The sequence below is a fragment of the Xiphias gladius genome, chromosome 17, assembly GCF_016859285.1.
Source record: "Xiphias gladius isolate SHS-SW01 ecotype Sanya breed wild chromosome 17, ASM1685928v1, whole genome shotgun sequence".
Lineage (NCBI taxonomy): Eukaryota > Metazoa > Chordata > Actinopteri > Istiophoriformes > Xiphiidae > Xiphias > Xiphias gladius.
Genome location: NC_053416.1, coordinates 16,339,004 through 16,357,422, shown reverse-complemented (window position 1 = coordinate 16,357,422; position 18,419 = coordinate 16,339,004). Strand labels below are relative to the sequence as shown.

Below are 18,419 nucleotides of genomic sequence, written 5' to 3'. Positions count from 1 at the left end.
AGATGTGTCTGTAGAAGATGAATCTGTATTTCCTAGTAACTCTGATACCTTTTCTTTGACATCATTTTGTCAAATCGTCTCATTTAATGCAAGACACTGACAATCTAGTGGGTTAGTGACATCTATACATTTCTCACTGAAGATGTTTGACGTTGTTATTTTAAGTACATTTAATTGCTTGTCCAGTATGTTTCTTGATCACTTTTGAGCTCCCCCTGGTACACAGTCCACACGTCCACAACAAAGAACTTTATGAACTGTTATAGCTTAGTATCCCATTGTTTTTATGCATTACAACACAGATAGATAATAGATAACTGATGGATAGAAAGTATAAATATTACAGCCAATTTATAATAATGCCATACATAAATGTACACACACATTTGAATCAATTATTTACTTGTTTAAAGTCGAGGTTTGAGTGAAAATGTGAGAAGACTCACCTCTTGACAGTATTATAAAAAGAAACTACTGAAACTACTGGCTGAAACTACACGGCATCCCTGTTAACAGGAAATAATGCTGGTACTACTTCCGGGGTGAACGAGTAATGTTCCATATTAGGAAACGTCGCCGTCTCGGGAAGCTGTTGCTTAGGAAGTGAAGCAGGTCACCCACTAATCTCTGCGTCGGTGGTTCGAGTCCCAGCTCCTCCTGTCTATATGTCAGAGTGTCGTCGCACAAGACACCGAAACCCTAACTTGCTTCCAATGCGCAGGCCGGCGCCTCGCGTGACCGTTCTGTCACCGTCCATGTGTGAATGGGTGAATGAGAGGCCAGTTGTAAAGCCCCCTGTTTGTTGAGGTAGAAAAAGAGATATACCAAATAAGTGCAGTCCATTTACCGTTTTGTGATGACGCAATTGTCGGCCGTTCAGAAACTGACATTTGAGACAGGGAATAAAGACAAAACATTAAAATTCAATGAACAGCAGCTACAGATATAGCAAATTCAAATTTCAGCACATTCTGGATAGGAGTTTGGGAAAGCCTGTGAGTCTTGTTGGAGTGTTTCAGCGGTGATCTTAAAACAATGTTTGCCATGCATAATCTTTGTTGGCGTGTTTTCCATCATCTCTCATATTTGTCATATGCTTGTGCTCTCTCTAACTGTCAAAGATCCTGTATCCCCGAGTCCAAAGAAGACCTTATAAGTGCAGCAAAAATATCACCCCCAGGTTCTTGATAGGCTAAGAGTAGCCTGTTGGGGGTTGAGATGGCTGCAGTACAGAGACAGAGGAGAGTACACATCCTTTTTGAGAGATGTTTGTAGTGATTGTAAAATATGGCCTTGGTCATTATGAACAATACATTATCTGATGCAATATTTCTAATTTGGACTAGGGATGTTGGTGTAGCTGTAGCTTTCTTGTAAGCTGTTACCTCCAAACACACTTCTGATTGGATGTTACGCCCCTTATATTGCGTTGTTCAGTAGTGCAAATGACAGGAACACAGCAGGCAACAATTAAGTTAAATCCTTGTGTCTGACTGTTCCTTTTCCGAGCATATTTGTCATTAATCATTGTGATCACTTGAGAGCTGCTCAAGTAAGTATAGGCCCTGATACAAGTGGGTGGATTTAGGCAGGGTGTAGCTGTGGAGTATCTTTACATTATGCTCTATATAGTTGCAGAGTCTGGCAGTGAGAATGCGATGGAGCCATCTGTATCTCCAAAAGAAGATGAGGTACAATATTTGCCCTGTTTACAATATATGTATACATATTCATACACATACACATTGCCACTACAAGCATAGCTACACAACTTAAACAACTAAACACACAGTATCAGGAACTAAACAAGACCCCCTACTACACTTGTAACAAGTGTAGTAGGGGTACTAGAGTGCCCTACAAGAAACACTTGTAGGCTACTACAAGTGTTTCTGACTTTTGTATGCATATGTACAATCTAATCTGATTATTTTTGTTATGGATTTTTGTCAGATTCAACTGGGAGGACAAGTTCGACTTCGTAAAGAGGCCTGGTCCAGCATAAAAAATAACAGTCCAGAAGCGTCCGTGCATTCACATCACTCAAGAAATGGTTACTGTTTTCCATCAGTGCTGGTACGTCCGATATGGCCAAGATGGAGATGGAGCGTTTACTCCGAGAGGCCCAGGCTGAGAAGCAGAGACTCCTCGAGCATCGGGTACTGTGTCACATCTAACCAAAACTTACCGTATATATGGAGGAGCGTGTTTAAAGATGCATGTAATTTACTTTTTAGCTTGTGGCATCGTCCACACGTGCACCGTGAATACTGTTGACATCTGTTTGTCTTCTGCTTTTCTCCTTCCATTTGTCTTTCTCCCTCCCACACATGTATCACCTCATCCCATCAGTAAATCTAGAAACAATGTAGCTGTTACATATTCCCACTATCTCCTTCCTTATACAAAATGTCTGCTTGTCTCACACTCTTCCGGTTATGTTTAGCTTTTATTCAGTCAAAACTTTATCAGGGAATTTTTTAAATGATTGGAAACTCAACATCTGCTACGCCTCCACACTGCGACACACACTGATGCTGCTTCTCTATAACGGATGCATATCTGTCAAACAGCTTTCCATAAACTGTAGCCTTCTGTAATTTACTCATCCCACATTTTAAAAACCAAATTTTATACTGTAGGTCCACCTCTGTTTCTTATCCTTCCTTCCCTCTATGACTTGACTCCACCTTCTCAGTATTTCTATATCTTAGTCAGGCTGAAATTTATTTCTTTTGAATATCAGTGGGTCACAACTTCCTGGTGATTTTTACCCATATAAGATGGTTTGTAGTTGAGGGAATGCACATTTTTTTTAAAACTCAGATTTATTATCTATATATATTTATATTTATTCCAATGTAATTAGTGTGTATTATTTTTTTTTTTTTTTTTTCAATTTTTTTTGATTGCTGCTGCCAGACACAGCATAAGCTGCTCTTTGTCTTTTTATTTAAAAAAGGGCTGAATGTCTTTACCTTTTATTATTCTTTTAACTCTCTACTCTCTTCTTTTTTTCATCATTCATCACGCAGATTCGTGCTTTTCTTCACATATGCAAACTTAATCCGCGAAGGAGAGACTATTATAGGCACTTTTTTATGTTTTATTATCATGAATTATTTGTAATTGTTGACAAATATTCTACTCATTAAAGTAGAACATTTTCCCCGATGGCAACGGTACTTTGTTTCATACCTACCGCTGTGCGACTAGCTCCCTCTATCTATAGTAGAGGCTCCTGGCCTGATAAGAGGAGGCCATGTTGTGCAGCAGTGATGATGTATGTACAGTATCACCTGCGTGTTCCCTACACTAAAGCATTTCATTATGTTTTGTCACCAGCAGGGGTCATCAGTGCAGAGTGATTGCACTGGAATGACCTAATGCTCTGGCTGGTTGGTCCATACTCACTTCATTAAACAAGCTACAGCTTGATGAATGTTGAATGAGCAATGGCACATCTACGAAATTTTGCACGGGGTTCCAAAGGGGTGATAAAAGATTCGGCAGCGTAGCGTGGGATTGTAATGGGTGGGGGTCCTCAAATCTCACTTTAATATCTCTCTCTCAGTATCTGCACTTTTACCCTGCCTTTTCATTATCCTTCAGAGGGACAATCGTAAAACATACTTCTATTTACTGTATCTATCATTTGTATTTGAGGTAAACATACATCAGTGTAGAACACTTCAAAATAAGGCAAGTTTATGTCCAAAGAAAAAAGGCAATATAGCAAAAAACGTACATAAAAGGCCAGATATTTTATTATTCAAATACCGACTAGTTGACTTGGTTTTGGGGTTGGGGTTAGAATTAGGTTTAGGTTTAGGTTTAGGTTAGGGTTAGGCATTTAGTTGTGATGGTTAAGCCTAGGTTAAGGGGCTAGGGAGGGTATTATGTCAATGAGTGTCCTCACAACAGGCTTAGGTTGGGGTTACGGTTACATGTCTCACATACTTGGGAAAGAAGTATGTGTGCTTGTGTTTGTGTATTTGTGAACTATTACAGTCTGCTCTAAACAAGTAAACACAGGTCACAGGTAACCATGGCAAAATCCTATACTTAAAATATGTACTAGATAGCAAATGATCAACTGCATAAATCACAGATTAACATTTCGTCTTTGAATCAAGTGATTGTCCCTCATTTCTCTGATAAAAGAGTTTAATAGAATCTTAGCGTAGAATGTCACGACATCATAATTCTGATGAGTCATAATTTTGATGTTTAGAACTGGTCAGTTCTCCTTCAGCTGAAAACACTTACAGACCAGAGTTAGTTGAAGAAGTTACATCGAACAAGTGAGAAAGATTTGTTGCGGCAAAATGTCTTCACGTACTCATGTAGCCAGCTGTTGGTCAACAGGTACAACTGGTAAGGGAAACTCAGCACACAAACACACACACACACACACACACACGAACACAAAGATAAGGAGTAACTAAGTATATTTACTCAAGCACAGTACTTAGGAGGCTTGCACTATAAGCATCTAAATTTGATTCTGCTTTATATGTCGAATCCATTAAATTCATTTGACAGTTGGAAATATTACTTACTTAGCAGGTTACGAGTTTGAACAAGTGCTTTAACTTTAGATACTTCAAGTACATTGTTCTGATAACACATACCTACTACGTAACATTTTCAAGGCAAGAATTGTACTTGTAATTGGGTATTTTTACATCGTGGTATTGCTTCTTCTACTTAATAAAATGATCTGAATGCTGAAGACCAGTGTTGATCAGATTTTCCCTCATTCAGCGTATTTTGCTCTTCTCCTTCTTTGGGAATACCAATCATTGAAATGGACATTATGCCATTTTCAGTACCTGACATAATATTCTTCTTCATGTGGTCATAGAATGATAATGAAATGTTTATTTACATGAGCATAATGAATGCTTCAGCTACATTTGTGTGGTGTTGACTGAATGAGCCCCGCTGACTCCATGTGTTGATCTTCACATGTTCTCCTTCTCTCCCAATGTACTACTTCTCTGTTTGCCGTCACAGTTGAAGAGAAGAAATATGAGAGCTCTGAGGTGCTAAAGAACGACATACTCTGCAGCATCACAAGTAGCTACCTCATTACGGACTTTGGTGGAGAAGGGTGCTTTGCCAAAGTTGCCAAGGGTGTGAATTTAATCACATCGCAGGACGTGGCCCTCAAAATCCTGCATACTGAGGAGACCGCTGAAAGAGAGGTAGTTTATTTAAGTCTTTTTGTTGATTAGGTTTTTTTCACATTTTCTTGACTACATTTTGTTTATTAAATGAACTGCTGATACCATGCTATGTCACTTACAATTTACCTATGTAAATTTGACTATTTTCTCCACAGATCAAAATGCTCGAAATACTGAGCGTTCTTGACCCAGTCAAGAAGAATGTGGTTCGGTTCTTCGAAAAGTTTTACCACAAAGGACATACCTGTCTGGTTTTCGAAATGCTTGACAGATGTCTTTATCAGCTGCTCGAAGAACGAGACTGGAAGCCACTGTCTCTCTGTGAGATACGGCCGATAACGCACCAGGTAAAGACTATGTGGCTCTGATCAATCATCGACATGAGATGACAATATACTCAGACTGTTGAGAAAGAAGTTACATACTGAAGTAGCATAACTCTTACTTCTTGATCTGTTTAAGCCTGCAGCCTGGTCAACGGTATCTTTAACCATCTACATTGTGTCCTTTGTCTCTGCAGTTGCTGACGGCCTTTGACGCACTGAAGGGTATAGGCGTCGTTCACTCAGACCTGAAGCCGGACAACGTAATGCTGGCGAACCACGACACTGAGCCCTTCAGAGTCAAACTCATTGATTTTGGCCTTTCCTTCGCTACCCGAGAAGAGGCACGTGGGATGTCAATTCAGCCTCTGGGTTACAGGTAGGTTCAATCTGCAAAGCTCATCTTTTAACATGTTTGCAGTTGTGTGTATGCTGTAAATGATCCAGCAGAGGTTGTTTCAATCTTCAGTACGCATGCTGAATTTGACAAAGTACTTAATAGCTCTTGCGATTCTCGTGATTCTACGCACAGGGCGCCTGAAGTCATCCTGGGCCTTCCCGTGTCCGAGGCCATAGACATGTGGAGTCTTGGCTGCCTGCTCGGGTTCTTGTACCTCGCCGAACACCCGTTTGCGATAAACTGCGAGTACCAGTCGGTAAGTAACCAAACGTGTCTAGATTTAAATGCAAAGACTGTTATATTCTGCCCCAGACACATATCCAAACCCAGCAAAGGGGTTTTGATGTAGGATGTCGGCTGATGTGATTCTTTATATTCTCTCTCCAGATGAAAGGCATTGTAGACGTTCTGGGCCAGCCAGCTGACCACCTCCTCAGTGCTGGGGACTACACCCACAAGTTTTTTACGGCGAACCAGCACTGGGACAACCCAAGATGGTGGATGAAGGTATTTTAACCTTGTTCAGTTGTTCACAGTTTTTTATGGCCCAATTAGACAGTAAGGAAGAAGTTTCTGACTCGCCTGTTTTGTTCCTGTAGACCCCAAGGGAATACCAGCTTGGCACTGGAATTGAGCCCGAAACATGGAAGAGCGCTCTTAGAAGTCTGGATGACCTGATGACAGTAAGGGGTCCATTTCATGACTAAAGAATGAATTCATACCAATTTGATCTGTCGCTGAGAGACAGGAAGCAGTTCAACTGAACTCTCACCTACTTTGTTTTGAATCCAGCATGACCCAGAGACACAGGAATCCATCGAGCTAGTGGATCAAAGAGCATTCGTCAGCCTCCTGAAGAGCCTTCTAAACACTGACCCAGAGAAGAGGATCACTCCGGGGAAGGCTCTCGAGCACCCCTTTGCCACAATGGCTCATCTGATGGACGATATAGAGACCAGCTTGTAGTAAGTGACTGTGTTTTGGTTTCAGTAGGGTTGAATAGATACACGATTGGATTAAAGGGGAGGTTTGTTTACTGACCAAGTGATCCATTGATTCATTGTCATGTTTTATTCAGTGTGGAGGATTGTTTGGAGAAAATGGCGGTCTTACCGATGGATGACTTGGACGAAGACCTATCTCCAGACAATGAGGCTGAGGAAGAGCCCAGAGTTGAAGAGCCTTCAGCCACACCTCCTCCTAATGATGCAGGCTCAGCCGTCATTCGTTCCTGTGACGGCATTAAAAACACGCCTCACTCATCTGAGGGACTGGAAGCTGCTGCAGAAACAGACGCTGCCGGCTCAGCTGTAGAGGAACTAGCTGTTAGCCGAGGGCAAGCCAGTCCAGCTGATGGTGAGGCTCAGGAAGAGCCCAGAGGTGAAGAGCCTTCAGCCACACCTCCTCCTACTGATGCAGGCTCAGCTGTTATTCGCTCCTGTGACGGCGGCATTAAAAACACGCCTAACTCATCTGAGGGACAGGAAGCTGATATAAAAACAGACGCTGCTGGCTCAGCTGAACAGGAACTAGCTGTTAGCCAATGTCCAAGCAGTCCAGCTGAGGAGACATCAGCCAAAGACGGGTCACCTGATGAGGGTCCACCTGCCAGAGTTAAGGAGAGTCCATTGAAGAGGATCAAGAAATTCTTTGGCAGAGCAATAAGGACCTTGTTCAAAATGAAAAAAAAATGAATAAAGAAATGTTGAATGTCACATTCAACATTAAAACCCGATAACTGGTTCTACTGTTGTGGCTGATGGGTGTATAAATTTGACATTCAACATTTGACAGTCGTTGGAGATTTTGGAGGAAGTCAAGTGTGAATAGGTGTAAAATGTCCTGGATAGGGAGGAAAGGAGAGCATTGTAGGTGGGGGATAAGTGGTGTCCTAGACCTTCTCCTCTGTTGAGGGAAGGTTTCTCTACCACCCCCCCTTCTCAACACATCCGGTAGAGGCAGATGGCCACACACCATGAGCCAGGTTCCGCTCGAGGTTTCTTCCCATTAAAAGGGAGTTTTTCCTCGCCACTGTCGCAAGGAAAAACTCTGGGAATGTTGGGTCTCTGGAAATCATATTGTAAGGAGTAGTTGTAATTGTTGTAAAGCAGCTTTGAATTCTTGACCTGATGTCAATAAACAAGAAGTTCACTTGAATTCCTTCCTGTGTGTGTTTTGGAGATGACACCGTGATTGTTTATTTATTCCAGTCATTTCACAGATGCTGAAACGCTGCTTAAAAGATAAAATGGCTGTTGATCATCCAAAATAACTGATTAGTTGTTTGGTCAGTAAAATGTCTGAAATAGAGGAAATGGCCATTGTAAGTTTCTGAGGTCAAGTTGACATTTTCAAATGTTTATTTTGTTTAGCCAACAATCCAAAATGCAAAGATATACATTTTTAATACTATTCAACAACAACAAAAATGACAAATGCTCACATAGTTGCCTATTAATTTGATGTTGATCGACTCGTCGTTGGTCTGATTTCTTTACAATATTTACAGCAAATTAACACGATTTTCAATTCTTGAAAATTCTACATGAAATACCTTAAAATGGTTACTTTCAGATGTGTCTGTAGAAGATGAATCTGTATTTCCTAGTAACTCTGATACCTTTTCTTTAACATCATTTTGTCAAATCGTCTCATTTAATGCAAGACACTGACAATCTAGTGGGTTAGTGACATCTATACATTTCTCACTGAAGATGTTTGACATTGTTATTTTAAGTACATTTAATTGCTTGTCCAGTATGTTTCTTGATCACTTTTGAGCTCCCCCTGGTACACAGTCCACACGTCCACAACAAAGAACTTTATGAATTGCTATAGCTTAGTATCCCATTGTTTTTATGCATTACAACACAGATAGATAATAGATAACTGATGGATAGAAAGTATAAATATTACAGCCAATTTATAATAATGCCATACATAAATGTACACACACATTTGAATCAATTATTTACTTGTTTAAAGTCGAGGTTTGAGTGAAAATGTGAGAAGACTCACCTCTTGACAGTATTATAAAAAGAACAGAAAGTGGGGTGACTGACTGACTTACAAATCAAATCAAATCAAATATTAAACAAAAAGCCTTATTTCAATATTCAGTTGTGGCCGTTTGATCCAAAGTGCATCCACACATCAGTTCACTTAATTCGTAATATCGAGCATTCAATACCATGACGACTGGATACTACACTGCGTGCACAATTATTAGGCAGGTTGTATTTTTGAGGATTCATTTTGTTATTGTACAACGACGTTGCTCTTGGTCAATCCAAAATGTTAACAAACCCTCAAACCTGAACATTTAAGTAGTAAAAGTGAAGTTTGGGCTTTCTTAAGAGAATACCTATATGTACACCATTATTAGGCAACTATTAGTGCGCAGAATTATTATGCAACTAAATGAAAAAGCACAAATCCAGCACAGATAACAATTCACAGCAAAGAAAAGGAAAATATAATGCCATCACTGCAATGTTAACAGAGAAAAACATATCACATGATATGAAAGCTAAAACATTTAAGCAATTACCAACAAAATATCTGATTTACACAAATCCAAAAGAGTGTCTGAACATGTCACTGCCAACCCCTGTGCTCTAATCTCAGATTCAAGAAATAAACTTGGTGTTGACAAATGCCTTTGTTTGCATAGTTTTTTGCAGCACTCTGCTTGTAGTAATGTCATGCTGAGTTCAAATCTAGGGTGTGATTTTGTTTTTCTTCTTTGTATAGGAAGTGCTGCAAATTCAATAAATGTGTATGATGTAAAATGCTATAAACGACTATTAAACATCAAATAGGACCTTGCCAATTTTGTATTTTATACAAAGAAAAGAAGATTAGCCTTTTCTAAGAAGCCCTGACTTGAACCCAATCTAACATCTCTGGAGACCCATAAAATGGCTGTCTAAGGTCAGACTACCAGCTTTATGAAACAGAATTTCCCCAAAATAAGCCTGAAATGAGCCTTGCTAGACCATCGACCCTATTTTATAAGAGACCCTTCAGGTGTGGTTGGTAGAGGAGCCCACCTGATCATCGCCTCTCCCCTCAACATCTGCAGTGTGTGAACCTGATCCAGGGGTACCGTGTTCTTCTCTGTAGTCATCAGTGAAGGGCAACGGTTACAAAACAATTTCCATCTGCACTGTATTGTGTTACACAGGAGGTGTTTCTCTTATTTAGCCTGAACCCATCGGTACATGAACCCCTTGGATATCCCTGTATTTTGCATAATTTAGTCATAAAAATGTATAAAATAAAATAAAATGACGTCTGATATTGCATAAAGTTATAATAATGGACAAGCTACATCAGCCTGAAATAGTAACATGAAAAAAATGCATGTTTTGGTGTGTTTATTGGATGATTTGCTTGAACATTCAAAGTCAGGGTGGAAAAAGAAAGTGAACCCTTGGTTTTAGTAACTAGTTAAGCCTTATTTCATAGCAGTGACATCAACCAAATGCCTCCTGCACGTGTTGATGGTATCTAGACATTGGCCGGGAGGAATTTTAGACCATTTCCCCGTACAAAACAGTTTAATTATATGATTGTTTCAGGAATGTCTTTCGTGAATGGCTCTCTTCAGTTCATGTCACAGAATCTCAACTGAACTGAAGCCAGGATTGACCTCAACCATTCTGAAACATGACTTTTCTTATGCCTAAGCCATTTTGTAGTCCATTTTTCACTGTGCTTAGGGGCATTTTCTTGTTACTTCTCCCAACTTCTATTAAGCATCAGATGACTGACGGCTACCCTGAAACCTTAACTGTAACCCAAGCATTCTCTTCCACACTTTTAAACATTTGCTGCCATCTTGCTTCATCTGTAGTACTCTGAAAGTGCATGTGAACAAGGGATGGTTCACATCAGCTTGTGAAGCAATGCGTTTCAGTAACAAATATTTTTCATGTGTTTTATACAGAACAAGTCACAACTAACCACTAACTACAAATTCCACTCATTAATGGGAAAATGTGACATCTAGTAGCATTTTTAGAGGTCATTTGTGAGGGGGTTCACTTACAATTTTGTTTTTTGGATTTTTAACATTGAGGTTATTTATTAAATATGCCAATTCATGAAACAATGATTTGAGTGCAATTCGTTGACCTAGAGTGTATTTGTCTATTACAGTGACTTTGATGAAGATCACACCACATTTCATGGATGAGTTATGTGTAAATGTAGGGGATTCAAAAGGGTTTACTCTCTTTTTCTTGGCCCTGTAAATGAGGCGGACCAAATCACATAATCACCTTTTTGTACAATGCCATAAAGGTCAACAGACAAAATTTGTGAGGCAGAATTGTATACCTTGACATTTCCGATGTTAAATAGCAATAATCATTAATATAAAAGAATAAGTGCAGTTCATAAAAGCTTAGGGAGGGTACGGAAAACTACGAGTCCAAAGCATCATTGCGGTAGGAAACATCCAATCAAAGGCTAACATCATGTCACGTGCACCGCTAATGCGCCGAAGGTAACGATTACGAGTTGATAATACTTATTCAGTGTAAATAACATTTTCTAAATAGTCTCCACTCAGCCCAAAACCAGAGAAAAGACCCTTTCAGATATGTTCTCTGAAGATGACGACGACGACGACGATGATGGTGGTGGGGGGGTTGTTTTACACTCTTCAGTTCATCGTGTGACATGATATTTTGTACATTGAATGCCAAAATTGCAAAGTTAGAGGGTGCTACTTGTTTAGGTGACATAAGTACCACATACCATCCAGATGAGGTCTTTCAGTGATTTCTGAATATTGACAAAGTGTGTGTAGGTGCACTGCTACCTGTGTCCACTATAAGTAGCTACAGTAGCTAACTTCACCTCATATATTTCACACACATAGTTTTTATTGTTTCTTATAATGTCAGTTAGTCATGACATATTTCCTTCTGTTTTAGGTCGGAGCCGCAGTTGGGGCTGAAAATAAAACTCTACGAGCTCTAAACATAGAGTTGTAGCAACATCTGCCGAAGACACTGAACTCCACATCAACAGCAAAGTGCAGTGGTGAGGACAGATTTTTTCCCCTCATTCTCCCTGAACTCTGAGAATGGCGTTGAAAGAAAAATGCAATTTTTCACGGTTAATTCCTTTAAGCCCATAAAATGTAGCCTCTTACTGTCACCACAGTGGCACTAATCCATAGTCCTTGCTCTCTAAAAGTTTTCCAACTAATTATCAGTGATCTATTTTGCATAATATGCTTTGGTAGACATGACTATTTTTCTATACAGCACAATGTATGTATACTTGCTCAGCTAAGCAGTACGAGCCCTTTCTTTACTATAGGGACTTGATTCATGTGAGGGTGTTCAGCAACTCCACTTTTACATGGACACAAGATGATGAACGTGCTCAAAGGTGCTATTGCCTCAATTGTCAGTATGATACTGCCCCTTTTTTGTCATAGCCCAAGAGTACACACTAATGCTCATCTGGTCTTGGAGCAGTTGGCTGAAACTACACGGCATCCCTGTTAACAGGAAATAATGCTGGTACTACTTCCGGGGTGAACGAGTAATGTTCCATATTAGGAAACGTCGCCGTCTCGGGAAGCTGTTGCTTAGGAAGTGAAGCAGGTCACCCACTAATCTCTGCGTCGGTGGTTCGAGTCCCAGCTCCTCCTGTCTATATGTCAGAGTGTCGTCGCACAAGACAGCGAACCCTAACTTGCTTCCAATGCGCAGGCCGGCGCCTCGCGTGACCGTTCTGTCACCGTCCATGTGTGAATGGGTGAATGAGAGGCCAGTTGTAAAGCCCCCTGTTTGTTGAGGTAGAAAAAGAGATATACCAAATAAGTGCAGTCCATTTACCGTTTTGTGATGACGCAATTGTCGGCCGTTCAGAAACTGACATTTGAGACAGGGAATAAAGACAAAACATTAAAATTCAATGAACAGCAGCTACAGATATAGCAAATTCAAATTTCAGCACATTCTGGATAGGAGTTTGGGAAAGCCTGTGAGTCTTGTTGGAGTGTTTCAGCGGTGATCTTAAAACAATGTTTGCCATGCATAATCTTTGTTGGCGTGTTTTCCATCATCTCTCATATTTGTCATATGCTTGTGCTCTCTCTAACTGTCAAAGATCCTGTATCCCCGAGTCCAAAGAAGACCTTATAAGTGCAGCAAAAATATCACCCCCAGGTTCTTGATAGGCTAAGAGTAGCCTGTTGGGGGTTGAGATGGCTGCAGTACAGAGACAGAGGAGAGCACACATCTTTTTTGAGAGATGTTTGTAGTGATTGTAAAATATGGCCTTGGTCATTATGAACAATACATTATCTGATGCAATATTTCTAATTTGGACTAGGGATGTTGGTGTAGCTGTAGCTTTCTTGTAAGCTGTTACCTCCAAACACACTTCTGATTGGATGTTACGCCCCTTATATTGCGTTGTTCAGTAGTGCAAATGACAGGAACACAGCAGGCAACAATTAAGTTAAATCCTTGTGTCTGACTGTTCCTTTTCCGAGCATATTTGTCATTAATCATTGTGATCACTTGAGAGCTGCTCAAGTAAGTATAGGCCCTGATACAAGTGGGTGGATTTAGGCAGGGTGTAGCTGTGGAGTATCTTTACATTATGCTCTATATAGTTGCAGAGTCTGGCAGTGAGAATGCGATGGAGCCATCTGTATCTCCAAAAGAAGATGAGGTACAATATTTGCCCTGTTTACAATATATGTATACATATTCATACACATACACATTGCCACTACAAGCATAGCTACACAACTTAAACAACTAAACACACAGTATCAGGAACTAAACAAGACCCCCTACTACACTTGTAACAAGTGTAGTAGGGGTACTAGAGTGCCCTACAAGAAACACTTGTAGGCTACTACAAGTGTTTCTGACTTTTGTATGCATATGTACAATCTAATCTGATTATTTTTGTTATGGATTTTTGTCAGATTCAACTGGGAGGACAAGTTCGACTTCGTAAAGAGGCCTGGTCCAGCATAAAAAATAACAGTCCAGAAGCGTCCGTGCATTCACATCACTCAAGAAATGGTTACTGTTTTCCATCAGTGCTGGTACGTCCGATATGGCCAAGATGGAGATGGAGCGTTTACTCCGAGAGGCCCAGGCTGAGAAGCAGAGACTCCTCGAGCATCGGGTACTGTGTCACATCTAACCAAAACTTACCGTATATATGGATGAGCGTGTTTAAAGATGCATGTAATTTACTTTTTAGCTTGTGGCATCGTCCACACGTGCACCGTGAATACTGTTGACATCTGTTTGTCTTCTGCTTTTCTCCTTCCATTTGTCTTTCTCCCTCCCACACATGTATCACCTCATCCCATCAGTAAATCTAGAAACAATGTAGCTGTTACATATTCCCACTATCTCCTTCCTTATACAAAATGTCTGCTTGTCTCACACTCTTCCGGTTATGTTTAGCTTTTATTCAGTCAAAACTTTATCAGGGAATTTTTTAAATGATTGGAAACTCAACATCTGCTACGCCTCCACACTGCGACACACACTGATGCTGCTTCTCTATAACGGATGCATATCTGTCAAACAGCTTTCCATAAACTGTAGCCTTCTGTAATTTACTCATCCCACATTTTAAAAACCAAATTTTATACTGTAGGTCCACCTCTGTTTCTTATCCTTCCTTCCCTCTATGACTTGACTCCACCTTCTCAGTATTTCTATATCTTAGTCAGGCTGAAATTTATTTCTTTTGAATATCAGTGGGTCACAACTTCCTGGTGATTTTTACCCATATAAGATGGTTTGTAGTTGAGGGAATGCACATTTTTACGTTAACTCAGATTTATTATCTCTATATTGCCACTATTATTCCAATGTAATTTTAACTCAAGTATTTTGATTGCTGCTGCCAGACGACCAGCATAAGCTGCTCTTGTCTGCTTATTTAAAGCAGGGCTGAATGTCCACCTTTAGTATTCCTTTAAACTAGATACATCTCTCTTTGTATCACTTTCATTCCAGCGAGCCACGATTCGTGCTTTTCTTCACATATGTAAACTTAATCCGCGAAGGAGAGACTATTATAGGCACTTTTTTATGTTTTATTATCATGACTTATTTGTAATTGTTGACAAATATTCTACTCATTAAAGTAGAACATTTTCCCCGACGGCAACGGTACTTTGTTTCATACCTACCGCTGTGCGACTAGCTCCCTCTATCTATAGTAGAGGCTCCTGGCCTGATAAGAGGAGGCCATGTTGTGCAGCAGTGATGATGTATGTACAGTATCACCTGCGTGTTCCCTACACTAAAGCATTTCATTATGTTTTGTCACCAGCAGGGGTCATCAGTGCAGAGTGATTGCACTGGAATGACCTAATGCTCTGGCTGGTTGGTCCATACTCACTTCATTAAACAAGCTACAGCTTGATGAATGTTGAATGAGCAATGGCACATCTACGAAATTTTGCACGGGGTTCCAAAGGGGTGATAAAAGATTCCGGCAGCGTAGCGTGGGATTGTAATGGGTGGGGGTCCTCAAATCTCACTTTAATATCTCTCTCTCAGTATCTGCACTTTTACCCTGCCTTTTCATTATCCTTCAGAGGGACAATCGTAAAACGTACTTCTATTTACTGTATCTATCATTTGTATTTGAGGTAAACATACATCAGTGTAGAACATTTCAAAATAAGGCAAGTTTATGTCCAAAGAAAAAAGGCAATATAGCAAAAAAACGTACATAAAAGGCCAGATATTTTATTATTCAAATACCGACTAGTTGACTTGGTTTTGGGGTTGGGGTTAGAATTAGGTTTAGGTTTAGGTTTAGGTTAGGGTTAGGCATTTAGTTGTGATGGTTAAGCCTAGGTTAAGGGGCTAGGGAGGGTATTATGTCAATGAGTGTCCTCACAACAGGCTTAGGTTGGGGTTACGGTTACATGTCTCACATACTTGGGAAAGAAGTATGTGTGCTTGTGTTTGTGTATTTGTGAACTATTACAGTCTGCTCTAAACAAGTAAACACAGGTCACAGGTAACCATGGCAAAAACCTATACTTAAAATATGTACTAGATAGCAAATGATCAACTGCATAAATCACAGATTAACATTTCGTCTTTGAATCAAGTGATTGTCCCTCATTTCTCTGATAAAAGAGTTTAATAGAATCTTAGCGTAGAATGTCACGACATCATAATTCTGATGAGTCATAATTTTGATGTTTAGAACTGGTCAGTTCTCCTTCAGCTGAAAACACTTACAGACCAGAGTTAGTTGAAGAAGTTACATCGAACAAGTGAGAAAGATTTGTTGCGGCAAAATGTCTTCACGTACTCATGTAGCCAGCTGTTGGTCAACAGGTACAACTGGTAAGGGAAACTCAACACACACACACACACGAACACAAAGATAAGGAGTAACTAAGTATATTTACTCAAGCACAGTACTTAGGAGGCTTGCACTATAAGCATCTAAATTTGATTCTGCTTTATATGTCGAATCCATTAAATTCATTTGACAGTTGGAAATATTACTTACTTAGCAGGTTACGAGTTTGAACAAGTGCTTTAACTTTAGATACTTCAAGTACATTGTTCTGATAACACATACCTACTACGTAACATTTTCAAGGCAAGAATTGTACTTGTAATTGGGTATTTTTACATCGTGGTATTGCTTCTTCTACTTAATAAAATGATCTGAATGCTGAAGACCAGTGTTGATCAGATTTTCCCTCATTCAGTGTATTTTGCTCTTCTCCTTCTTTGGGAATACCAATCATTGAAATGGACATTATGCCATTTTCAGTACCTGACATAATATTCTTCTTCATGTGGTCATAGAATGATAATGAAATGTTTATTTACATGAGCATAATGAATGCTTCAGCTACATTTGTGTGGTGTTGACTGAACGAGCCCCGCTGACTCCATGTGTTGATCTTCACATGTTCTCCTTCTCTCCCAATGTACTACTTCTCTGTTTGCCGTCACAGTTGAAGAGAAGAAATATGAGAGCTCTGAGGTGCTAAAGAACGACATACTCTGCAGCATCACAAGTAGCTACCTCATTACGGACTTTGGTGGAGAAGGGTGCTTTGCCAAAGTTGCCAAGGGTGTGAATTTAATCACATCGCAGGACGTGGCCCTCAAAATCCTGCATACTGAGGAGACCGCTGAAAGAGAGGTAGTTTATTTAAGTCTTTTTGTTGATTAGGTTTTTTTCACATTTTCTTGACTACATTTTGTTTATTAAATGAACTGCTGATACCATGCTATGTCACTTACAATTTACCTATGTAAATTTGACTATTTTCTCCACAGATCAAAATGCTCGAAATACTGAGCGTTCTTGACCCAGTCAAGAAGAATGTGGTTCGGTTCTTCGAAAAGTTTTACCACAAAGGACATACCTGTCTGGTTTTCGAAATGCTTGACAGATGTCTTTATCAGCTGCTCGAAGAACGAGACTGGAAGCCACTGTCTCTCTGTGAGATACGGCCGATAACGCACCAGGTAAAGACTATGTGGCTCTGATCGATCATCGACATGAGATGACAATATACTCAGACCGTTGAGAAAGAAGTTACATACTGAAGTAGCATAACTCTTACTTCTTGATCTGTTTAAGCCTGCAGCCTGGTCAACGGTATCTTTAACCATCTACATTGTGTCCTTTGTCTCTGCAGTTGCTGACGGCCTTTGACGCACTGAAGGGTATAGGCGTCGTTCACTCAGACCTGAAGCCGGACAACGTAATGCTGGCGAACCACGACACTGAGCCCTTCAGAGTCAAACTCATTGATTTTGGCCTTTCCTTCGCTACCCGAGAAGAGGCACGTGGGATGTCAATTCAGCCTCTGGGTTACAGGTAGGTTCAATCTGCAAAGCTCATCTTTTAACATGTTTGCAGTTGTGTGTATGCTGTAAATGATCCAGCAGAGGTTGTTTCAATCTTCAGTACGCATGCTGAATTTGACAAAGTACTTAATAGCTCTTGTGATTCTCGTGATTCTACGCACAGGGCGCCTGAAGTCATCCTGGGCCTTCCCGTGTCCGAGGCCATAGACATGTGGAGTCTTGGCTGCCTGCTCGGGTTCTTGTACCTCGCCGAACACCCGTTTGCGATAAACTGCGAGTACCAGTCGGTAAGTAACCAAATGTGTCTAGATTTAAATGCAAAGACTGTTATATTCTGCCCCAGACACATATCCAAACCCAGCAAAGGGGTTTTGATGTAGGATGTCGGCTGATGTGATTCTTTATATTCTCTCTCCAGATGAAAGGCATTGTAGACGTTCTGGGCCAGCCAGCTGACCACCTCCTCAGTGCTGGGGACTACACCCACAAGTTTTTTACGGCGAACCAGCACTGGGACAACCCAAGATGGTGGATGAAGGTATTTTAACCTTGTTCAGTTGTTCACAGTTTTTTATGGCCCAATTAGACAGTAAGGAAGAAGTTTCTGACTCGCCTGTTTTGTTCCTGTAGACCCCAAGGA

The 18,419-nt window shown here is 40.3% G+C and overlaps 2 protein-coding genes across 2 annotated transcripts; both read left to right on the top strand.

The window, feature by feature from the left end:
• Positions 1–1,246: 1,246 nt before the first annotated feature.
• On the top strand, positions 1,247–8,072 carry LOC120802158 (homeodomain-interacting protein kinase 1-like). The gene is made up of 10 exons (XM_040149677.1): positions 1,247–1,691; positions 1,954–2,159; positions 5,020–5,210; positions 5,348–5,539; positions 5,713–5,894; positions 6,048–6,171; positions 6,303–6,422; positions 6,515–6,598; positions 6,708–6,880; positions 6,994–8,072. Exons 4-10 carry the CDS (start codon positions 5,354–5,356, stop codon positions 7,607–7,609), a joined length of 1,485 nt encoding a protein of 494 aa, XP_040005611.1. The 5' UTR covers positions 1,247–1,691; positions 1,954–2,159; positions 5,020–5,210; positions 5,348–5,353; the 3' UTR covers positions 7,610–8,072.
• A 3,261-nt stretch (positions 8,073–11,333) lies between these two features.
• LOC120802883 (homeodomain-interacting protein kinase 1-like) lies at positions 11,334–18,326 on the top strand. Its single transcript, XM_040151063.1, has 9 exons — positions 11,334–11,427; positions 11,861–11,969; positions 13,561–13,619; positions 13,882–14,087; positions 16,915–17,105; positions 17,243–17,434; positions 17,608–17,789; positions 17,943–18,066; positions 18,198–18,326. The coding sequence occupies exons 6-9, from the start codon at positions 17,249–17,251 to the stop codon at positions 18,324–18,326; spliced, it is 621 nt and encodes a 206-aa protein (XP_040006997.1). The 5' UTR covers positions 11,334–11,427; positions 11,861–11,969; positions 13,561–13,619; positions 13,882–14,087; positions 16,915–17,105; positions 17,243–17,248.
• Positions 18,327–18,419: the final 93 nt, after the last annotated feature.